The sequence below is a fragment of the Macrobrachium rosenbergii genome, chromosome 52 (assembly GCF_040412425.1).
Source record: "Macrobrachium rosenbergii isolate ZJJX-2024 chromosome 52, ASM4041242v1, whole genome shotgun sequence".
In the NCBI taxonomy this organism is placed as follows: Eukaryota; Metazoa; Arthropoda; class Malacostraca; order Decapoda; family Palaemonidae; genus Macrobrachium; species Macrobrachium rosenbergii.
Window position 1 is genome coordinate 188,604 of NC_089792.1, and position 10,643 is coordinate 199,246.

Consider the following 10,643-nt stretch of genomic DNA (forward strand, 5'->3'; position numbering starts at 1 on the left):
CCTGTAGTCTCTAGTGACGTCAGTGCAACTCCGAGACAAATCTGTAAGTCAAGCCATGCTAACTTCTCATTTTTTTTTCGGTTTGCCTCTCTTCGCCCACAAGAAACCTTCTCTTAAAATAGACACTCATTTATTTATATGTCATCGGAACACGAGTGACTCTATCAATTCTCACAGTGCTTGAAATAAGGCAGAGTGAGAATGGTCACAATAATGGGGCGGAGTAACATTCTTTTTCAAATGAGGGTGGTTTATTTTTAGAGTGCCTTGTGATATATTTATACATATATGTATATATATATTTGTATGTATATATATACACATACACATATATATATATGTGTGTGTGTGTGTGTGTGTATATATAATATATATACTGTCCAGCCAGTATGCATTCGCATTTATTTGTATTTATAGACTGAGATTCACTAATGTCTCACTATTTATAGACTGAGATTCACTGTCCTCACTATTTATAGGCTGAGATTCACGAATGTCCTCACAGCTAACATATTTTCCTTCAAAGTCAAGTATGTACTTATTAGCATTTAGTGGAAATGTGCATTTGGACCAAGCATCCACTGGGATAATCGATTACGGGACCAATAACAGAGAACCCACTGGGAAGTGGTATTACTGGTAACCATTTTGCTGCCGTCCTTAGGTACTTGTATTTAAGAGGACCGTCGTGCAAAAGGTCGAAAGCTCTAATTTTTTTATTCACTTTTGTAATTTGATCGATACAGACTTGCTCATATACATAACTCCGGCTTTTTACTTGTTAACATCGAAATGATGAATGTGAGAGCCTTTACAAATGCCATATCAGTCCTTTCCTCTCACCTTGGGATGTTGGGAGTTTCTTATAAAAAATATCCGACTTTCCCCAAGTTTCAATATTCGGGAATAATCACGCATTCTTCCAGTCGATAATGATTGGGTTTAGGCAATGACCTCAATTCAGGAAGTTATTTTCAGTCACTCATTCCCAGATTTTAACTCCATAAAATATGATCGAGATTCAAAGAGGTTCACTTTGACACTGATGCACTTTTCAAATTGATGTTGAAATTGGTAAGTGGCAAATGGAAACTCCATCTTTGTCCCATATCGACATGGCTTTGTATAGTGCTCATACTCTCAATGTTCCACTTGATGTAATGACACAGTTAAAGGAGAACTGCAACTGTTACATAATATCACTTTCAGGATGTTCAGCAACTAGCGAGTGTGACAATTTGGGAGGTAGTTGCGTGGCCACCGGTAGCTGCAGCGGAATTAGTTATGACGCTTGCGGCTCAGGGTGCACCTGCTGTATTCCTGGTGAGTGCCTTTCCTTAACCAATGCTTCAAGTCAATACCTGTTCGAAAGTTGGTCTTTCTAGCTGAAGAATCACTGATAACGTCGGCGATCCAGAAATATGTCTTCTAAGGCTTCATGCAACAAAAGCTGCATCAGGACAACAAAGATTTTCTCTTAACTGGAGAGTTTCAGCTATGTTTCTTCTCTCACCGTTTTTGGCAAAATTGTAAATGGATGTTTGAAGCAGACTAAAATACTGCATGTAATGTACAAACTCTCCCTTGTGCTTACAAACACTGAAATCTTTTTCTCAAAACAGACACACACACACATTTTGAATTCCTGTTGTTTCCTTTCGTGCACGCCTATATCATCTAATACCTCATCATCTTTTCAGATAATGGGAATTGCACCAGGTTACCGACTTGTGAATATTATGCAGGGACATGCCTCCATCTTGAAGATTCATGCAAGTGCCCAGGCTTTCTCGACCCCAATACATGCCTTGGAACCAACTGTACCTGTTGCATGTATGGTAAGTAAAATCTTCAATCATATTTTTAGATGTAAAAATTTGTTGTGGAGAATTATCCATTGACTACTCATATACATACATATATATATATATATATATATATATATATATATATATATATATATATATATATATATATATATATATATACAGGTAGTCCCTGGTTATTGGCAATCTGGGAATCGGTGCCGATCTCCAGTTATCGGCACTGATCCCTGGTTATCAGCTGCGCTGATCCCCGGTTATTGGCGCCGATAACCGGATATCAGCACTGTGCTATTACCACCAATTTTTGGTTATCATCATGCTGTCAGGAACGGAACCCTGCTGATAACCGGGGACTGCCTATATATACATACACACACACACACATATATATATATATATATATATATATATATACATATATGTATTCTTCATTCTGTAATGCAGTTAATTATTCAAGTGATAACTTTGAAACAACAACACTGACAAACACTTGTCTTCCTTTAACGACCAAAGGTTGCCCTTCAACATACGACTGTGCAGCTCTTGGAGGCTATTGCTTCCGAACAGACGGTCCTCACGTGTGCGGAGGCGATGTTCTCGACTTATGCATCTATGATGTCTGTAAATGTTGCGTGGATCCTCAATGCCCACACGGGCAGGGGCACGCGTACGCTTACGGTCATCGTAGCTGTGCAGCTGGTGGTCCTGGTCAGGGTAACAGTCAGGGTAATGGTAACGGTAATGGTCAAGGCAACGGTAACGGTAACGGTAAGAAAGATTCTTATTTTCTTGGCGTTTGTTATGAGAGGAACCTCTGCCTAAATTTTTCTTGTTCCAGAAGTCATGTTTTTGAAGCCTACGATCTTATCTTTTTCAGGAAATGCCCAAGGATCTAAAGGAGCAGCTGCAGCACCACCGGCTAAAGGTTAACCTTTGCAACCAGAGGAAAGAAAACGGGCATTGTCTCCTACTAGTGGTGCAAGGCTATTCTAAGATGAGGAAGATTGAGTCATTAAGAATCATAATTTGATTGAAGATATTCTTTTCATGATAATCATAAATTTTAAACTCTTGTGAAATAGTAAGCTGTAAATCATTCTGCAAATAAATAGCAAGCATTGTACCTCCTTATGATTTCATTCCTACTCTTATCCTCGAAGTGTGTCAAAAGACTTCTCTATATAGGTTAATTTATACTAGATTTCTTTTTTTTACATAATTTGGTGTTGCTCTGTATACATGGGAATATAAATAAGACTTGACCACTGAAGTCACACAAAAAATTGGACAATTCAAGGGCTGTCCCAACTGAAACCAGTCCAGTTACAAAACAGAGGTGATCTGGAAATTCTGTCAAAGATATTTTTCCATTATTACAGAACGTTTTGTGTATCCAAAGTAATTGATACAAAGTAGATAGGCTGTCCTTATGTGACAGCTCTGATAGAAGTCAAAATAAGAAATAAGACTAATGGTACCAATGTATCTCATTCAGTGCTAGGTGTTCAAGAACTTCATCTAGATCACAGTATTATCTTTAGTCAAGAAAATCCAAGATCTGAACAAACCATTATAAGCAAGTTATTCCTTTACTAAATAATGTAACTGAGCACCTATCTAGTTTCCTGGGATGAGATAATATGGGAATCCAGACCAACCAGCAAATGAGCAACTAAAACAGAATGCTAATGCTGACGTAAGGCAGAAACAATGATATAATGAGAGATGTAAATAGGTTTCCTAGGCTGAGTTTAATTAAAGCATGAACTTATTACTGATTCCCAATTTTTACAACTGGCTCTACGTTGATGATTTCTAGAAAAGAAATGTTTGTGGAATCTCCCAATTACCTGCGTTGGTTTTCACTGGGATTCATTATCACACATTGCTGAGTCTTTGTCGTATCTACCTCCAAATTATTTTCCTTCCCTGTTCACATGTGAATTCTGAAGCTTTTTTACTTTAGGATAAGGCCTTTTTATTTTCTTAATTCGTTTCAGTTCTTCTATATATATATATATATATATATATATATATATATATATATATATATATATATATATATATATATATATATATATATATATATTATACACTGTTACACAAGGTTGGCGAAAAACTGCTGTAACGAATGCTACATCGAATAAAAACACGTGAAAACGCAATAAAACAAAGAAGGCCGAGCCTTTAACCTAAAACTTACATGAAATAAAAATTTTGTAAATAATGTCAATCTGGTTTGTGTGTTTTACAAGAACGAAATTACAATTCTACCTTCACATTTACGCAGAAACACAAACAAACTACCAACTTGAACGCAAAATTACATGAGCTGAATTGAACTGAATACAGAATTCAGGGCAAAGGCCGAGCACTGGGACTTATTAGGTCATTCAGCGCTGAAATGGAAATTGACAGTAAAAGGTTTGAAAGGTGTAACCTTCTGCAGTTGCACCATGAGATAATTGTCAAAAGGGGGTGGATGGCAAGATGGAAGAAAGAGAATGTGAAAGGAAATAAGTCTTAGGTCTTCATGAAACCTGTTTCGAAATGTGACACATTGTGACACATTTATTTTTAATATATATGAATAAATAAATAAATAAATATATATAAATATATATACATATGTGTACTGTATATATATAAATATATATATATATATATATATATATATATATATATATATATATATATATATATATATATATATATATATATATATATATATATATATATATATATATATATATATATATATATATATATATATATATATATATATATATATATATATATATATATATATATATATATATATATATATATATATATATATATATATATATATATATATATATATATATATATATATATGGAAAACCCAGCCAAACTGCAGATAAAATGAAAACTTGATCAAAAGCTTGTCAACATGTATATCAGAATTCCACATGAACTTTTCAATGACCAATCACACACACACACACACACACACACACACACACATATATATATATATATATATATATATATATATATATATATATATATGTATGTACATAATGGTATCATACGTATGTGTGCATATGAATACACATGCACAAGCAGACACATACAAACATACACACATGTATATATGTATGTATGTTTGCGTGTGCATGTGCGTTCATATGCACACATATGTATAATACCCATTATATACATATATCTATTTGTGTGTGTGGGTGTGTATGTGTATATTGGTCATTGAAAAGTTCAATGAGTATACTGTTAGACCTCCAAAAAGTATATTATGGTGTTAGACTAAGCCTAGCCAAAACAATAACTTCTCATCAGTATTATAATGAATGAGAGTTCAACATATCCATAAAATATTATAGGGAATAAAATAAAAGGTTTTAGTGGTTCCTATCAAAAGTTTTATTTTTCAATACAGCAGCTTAACAAAAGAAAGCTTAAGTTTAAAGGAAACAAAAGACAATGGTTAAATATTTGAGAAAATAAAAGATCCCTCATTTGCTTTATAGCTGAAAATGACATTTCTCCTGAGTTTCCTTCTACGTAAAGTGGCCATCCTTTCTGCCATGTTCAAATCATGATGAGCCTCTTGCTCAGACGTTGATGTTGACCCGTAGAATCCCCACCGGCAGTCTCTTCGAGCCAGAAGCCAGCTTCCACAGGACACAAGCCATGGTCACGAACAAGAGAACAGAGAGAGTCTTGGAGAACACACTCAGGCAAACTCTGGTTACAGCCCTGAGACACCAGGAGAACAATTTCCCTACGCCCCTCCTCCTCAGAGCCGATAATTCAATCACTAGCTGGACATACCATCGAAAGATGAACCAATTGGACGCTGACGCATCTTCGTCCCAATCCTGGAGCTCTCTCGGTCATCCAGTGGCGATGGTGGCTCAGGAGACGGTGCCAGAGCTCTTGGCACTGCAGACGAAAATGAGGAAACAGTCGATCGAGGTTCAACCAGAATACCTTCAGTGCTGCCACTCCAGAGCAGGTCTGATTTGTCGTCATCCTCTTGTTTAATCTGCATTCCTGAGTCAGGTTTAGCTGGAGTATGGCCAGTGTTGGGACGCCAGGGCAGGTCTGATTTGTCGTCATCCTCTTGTTTAATCTGCATTCCTGAGTCAGGTTTAGCTGGAGTACGGCCAGTGTTGGGACGCCAGGGCAGGTCTGATTTGTCGTCATCCTCTTGTTTAATCTGCATTCCTGAGTCAGGTTTAGCTGGAGTACGGCCAGTGTTGGGACGCCAGGGCAGGTCTGATTTGTCGTCATCCTCTTGTTTAATCTGCATTCCTGAGTCAGGTTTAGCTGGAGTACCGTCAGTGCTAGGACGCCAGGGAAGGTCTGATTCGTCGTCATCCTCTTGTTTAATCTGCATTCCTGAGTCAGGTTTAGCTGGAGTACCGTCAGTGCTAGGACGCCAGGGAAGGTCTGATTCGTCGTCATCCTCTTGTTTAATCTGCATTCCTGAGTCAGGTTTAGCTGGAGTACCATCAGTGCTAGGACGCCAGGGCAGGTCTGATTTCATCTGCATTCCCGACTCAGGTTTAACTGGAGCACCGCCAGTTTTGGGATGCCTAGGCAGGTTTGTTTTGGTGTCTTCCTCGAGTTTGTTACGCATTATTGGTCCTGGCTCTTCGGGTGGGAATGCCTTCCTTGAACCCTTTGGGTCGATAAAACGATATCTCCCGCAGGTGCATTTGCCATGCCACTTCCCATACCTCAGTTGGTTCATGCAACTGGGACACAAATGGGCTTGAGTGCTCCTGGCAACAAAGACTGCTTTACTCTCCTTGTCCAGTCCCTTCTGTGGGTAGAGCACATATCTTGGAGAATTCATCCTCAGTGACGATAGTTAGTTAGTTAGTTATTTTATTGACAAAAGTATACAATAATTAGTACAAATTTGTCCACAAACGTGACATAATACAAAATATACAAAGTAAACAGTAATCTCTGTTCTTGCAAGTACATGGCCTATCCAGAAAAAAATTATTAACAAGAAAAATAAAATATCAAGTACAAATAACATAATCCTATAAGATTATAAAAATAAACGAAAAAGGAACTTACTATAAGGAAAAAAGTGGTTACATAACTATTCAAAAATCAAGTCCTAATACAAATAATATTTGATAAACAAAAATTTACTTGAAGAAAAAAAAACATAAAACAGAAGGTACAGCCGCACATTACTTATAAATATGAAGCACTTCATAAACATATTTACACAAATCAACAATATTATAATTTTCATTGAATAAAGTACTCAGAGATTCATAACTCAAGTTTCGATATTTACGCCTACATGGCATTGAAAGAGGACAGTTGATCAGAACGTGTGATTCGTCCTGAATAGTGCTATTATCACATGTACACACCCTTAATTCCGGGGGAGTTCGGCTCCACCTACCTGTTTCTATACGGAGGTTATGGGACATGAGTCGTAAACGACTGAAAGCTGCGCGAATATAATCAGAGATGTATAATTTATCCGTATATAATTTATGTATTCCTAAGTTGGGATTCAATTTGTTTCTGTAAGTCACATACTTTGTTGCTGAAGCTGGGCGGTTTCTAATAGATGTTGTGATATCAATTAGTGGATCAATTTGATCATTAAAGGCCAAAGAATCTTGAATAAATCTATATCCAGGGGAGTCTGCACCCCTGCACATTGCATATACAATATGAAAAGGCTCATCCATATCAGGATTAGACAACTTTGACACCAGAAAACGTTTTCGTTTTGATGCCACGATGAATTGTGCTGGGAGTATCCCAGACTCAGCCAAACACAAATGTGTACAGGTATTTACCCTTACATCCAGAAGACTCTTTACTAAATGATTGTTATTACTTATTGGTTTTTGTAATGCATTTGTTAGCCATGTTTCTGACCCATAAAACAAGGATGAAGTCGCTGCTGCTTCAAAGACTTTCTTCTTGAAACAGAATGGCATTTTAGTATTCGTATTACAGAATATTGAGAATTTATTCAAGGTCGATTGCCAATTTGGCTGATGTAGAGAGAGGCAAGTTTTTAACTTTCCGTCATCTGTGAACCAAGTTCCTAGGTAAAGATAATGGTCACAGTAATTTATAGTTTGACCTTGAACTGTTATTGACAACTGGTCACCTACACTTTTGTTTATCACGAAAAATTTGCTCTTTTTTTCATTAAGCTGCATGCCATATTCATTACAATAATGCATCATAATATCAAATTTTTTAATACACATTTCTCGCGAAGCAGCAACAATCACCGTGTCATCCATCAATAAAAGCACATGTAAATTACCCAAAAAACTGTCCGCTGGTATTGCATTTTTTAACATCCTAACCATTTTATCCATATAAATGACAAACAGCAGACAACTAGTGGGCGCTCCTTGCCGTACGCCAACAGAGCCATCGATCACAGCTGTTCTTAAAACATTTTTTGTGTTACTGTACATCTCTTGAATTGCAGACAACATTCTTTTCCCACATCCTAGTTCCTTCAAATAACTTATCATTTTTCTTCTGGGAACTCTATCATAAGCTTTACTAAAATCCACAAACATGACATAGAGTTTTTTCTTCTTAAAAATAGCCAAATCAATTAATAATCTTAATGACAATATTTGTTCTATACATCCCCTCTTTTTCTGTGCTCCAGCTTGACACTTATCTATATTGAACCATAATTTCAGTCTATTCAATAGCAGTATGTCATATATCTTACCTATCGTATCCATGATACTTATCCCTCTATAATTTCCACATGCCATTCTGTTTCCAGATTTAAAAAGTACAACAAGTTTACTGTATCCCCATGAAGACAAGTAATTCAAACTCAAAAACACAGTATTGAAAACTGTCAAGAAAAACGTTAGCCACAGGGCGGGTAGGCGAACAAACAATTCGGGGCAGAGGCCACAGTAGCTTTTATTCATATTCATGTCTTTTAGAGCCCCATCTAGTTCTTGTGGAGTGAAAGGATCGTCAAGAACAGGGATATAAGGGGCGTCATCGAGATTACTTACCCCTTCATTTTGAACATTCACATTACCTGGGTTTAAAAGCGATTCAAAATGGGTCTTGAATTTTCCGTCGTCTGGTTGGAAAGTATTTGTGGATCAGCAGCCATTGTCTTCAATATATAGGTGGCCTCCTCCTCTTACACAGCAAATTTATGGGAATTTTTCTTTTCATTTTTAATCATACAGACCAGAAGGAAAATTCGCAAAAATGTAGAAACTTTGCAACCTTCTGGATAAAAGATCTTTGGACTCCAAGCTCTCCTGTGTCATACAAGTCTATTGTCTATGTTCAGGGATCTTGTTATTCTGAAGCAGTTGTCTTCGTAGTTGAGACAGCTTTGTCGTCTCTCTACGACAGTGGTTCTCACCCTGGGGGGCGCGAGTCATGTAGAAAAATGAACAATTCTTTAAATATATTCGTTATTCTCTTAACAAGAGTCACTAAGAAGCAGTGTCAAGTATCTCACTAATTCATTCCCAAAAGAATAAAAGTACCCCTTCTCTTTCTCTTCTTATTTTCATAGATGCAAGGGGGGGCGTGGAGGGAAGGACCAACTCTTAGAGGGGGCGTGGCACCAAAAGGGTTAAGAACCACTGCTCTACGTGCACTAGAACGCACATGGAATGACCTCTCTCTCGCTTTCGCCAATATGAACCGGGATAAACGGATGAGTAAAACTTTTGACTTGAGTGTGTTTTTCTGATCACAATTCACACTTAGCTCAGGATATATATATATATATATATATATATATATATATATATATATATATATATATATATATATATATATATATATATATATATATATATATATATATATATATATATATATATATATATATATATATATATATATATATATATATATATATATATATATATATATATATATATACACAACAACGTCAGTGACATTATCAAGTCTCTCATTTCATATGAAATTCTGATATTCATGTTGACAAGGTCCTCATTTTATTTGTAGTTCGGTTGGGTTTTCCATCTTATACTGATGCGCTCTAGGAGGATGACAAGTGTGTTGTGAGACGGTTTGTTCTTGTGGAAAGAACGGGAGTATGAAAGGTTGGTGTAAAAAGAGCAAACACTAAGAATGTGTTTTTATTACCGGAAAATACTTTGGAAAAGTTAGCGCAGGGAGTTTGACGCTGCTTGGCCTGGTGTTGTTGTGTGCGTGCGTGTGTGTGATAATGAATCCCAGTGAAAACCAACGCAGGTAATTGGGAGATTCCACAACCCAGGATACTAGACAGATGCCCAGTTACATTATTCAGTAAAGGAACAACCTGCTTTTAATGGTTTGTTCAAATCTTGGATGTACTTGACTAAAGATAGTACTGTGATCTTGATGAAGTTCTTGAACACCTTAGCACTGAATAAGATACATTGGTACCATTAGTCGTATTTCTTATTTTGACTTCTGTCAGTGCTGTCGCAAAAGGACAGCCTGCTTTGTATCAAGAACTTTGGATACGTAAAATGTTCCGTAATGATGGAAAAATATCTTGGACAGAATTTCCAGTTCACTTCTGTTTTGTAACTGGACTGGTTTCAGCTGGGATAGCCCTTGAATTGTCCAATTTTTTCTGTGACTTCAGTGATCAACAGTATTCTTTATAATTATTCTCATGTGTACATGGGAACACCAAATTATGTAAAAAAAAAAAAAAAAAAAACTAGTATAAATTAACCTGAATAGAGATGCCTTTTAACACTTCAAGTACAAGAGTAGGAATGAAATCATAAGGAGGTA

The 10,643-nt window shown here is 36.4% G+C and overlaps 1 protein-coding gene across 1 annotated transcript; it reads left to right on the forward strand.

Moving 5' to 3' along the window:
• Positions 1 to 1,090: 1,090 nt before the first annotated feature.
• LOC136833869 (uncharacterized) lies at positions 1,091 to 2,949 on the forward strand. The gene is made up of 4 exons (XM_067096170.1): positions 1,091 to 1,323; positions 1,701 to 1,838; positions 2,340 to 2,594; positions 2,704 to 2,949. Exons 1-4 carry the CDS (start codon positions 1,285 to 1,287, stop codon positions 2,854 to 2,856), a joined length of 585 nt encoding a protein of 194 aa, XP_066952271.1. The 5' UTR covers positions 1,091 to 1,284; the 3' UTR covers positions 2,857 to 2,949.
• Positions 2,950 to 10,643: the final 7,694 nt, after the last annotated feature.

What these genes read in the sequence shown, in the direction of transcription:
- LOC136833869 (XM_067096170.1), top strand. Translation starts at nt 1,285, where the DNA reads ATGACGCTTGCGGCTCAGGGTGCACCTGCTGTATTCCTG. An exon ending in CTGTACCTGTTGCATGTATG is followed by an intron (nt 1,839 to 2,339) that starts GTAAGTAAAATC and finishes TAACGACCAAAG; the next exon opens with GTTGCCCTTCAACATACGAC. An exon ending in AGGCAACGGTAACGGTAACG is followed by an intron (nt 2,595 to 2,703) that starts GTAAGAAAGATT and finishes TATCTTTTTCAG; the next exon opens with GAAATGCCCAAGGATCTAAA.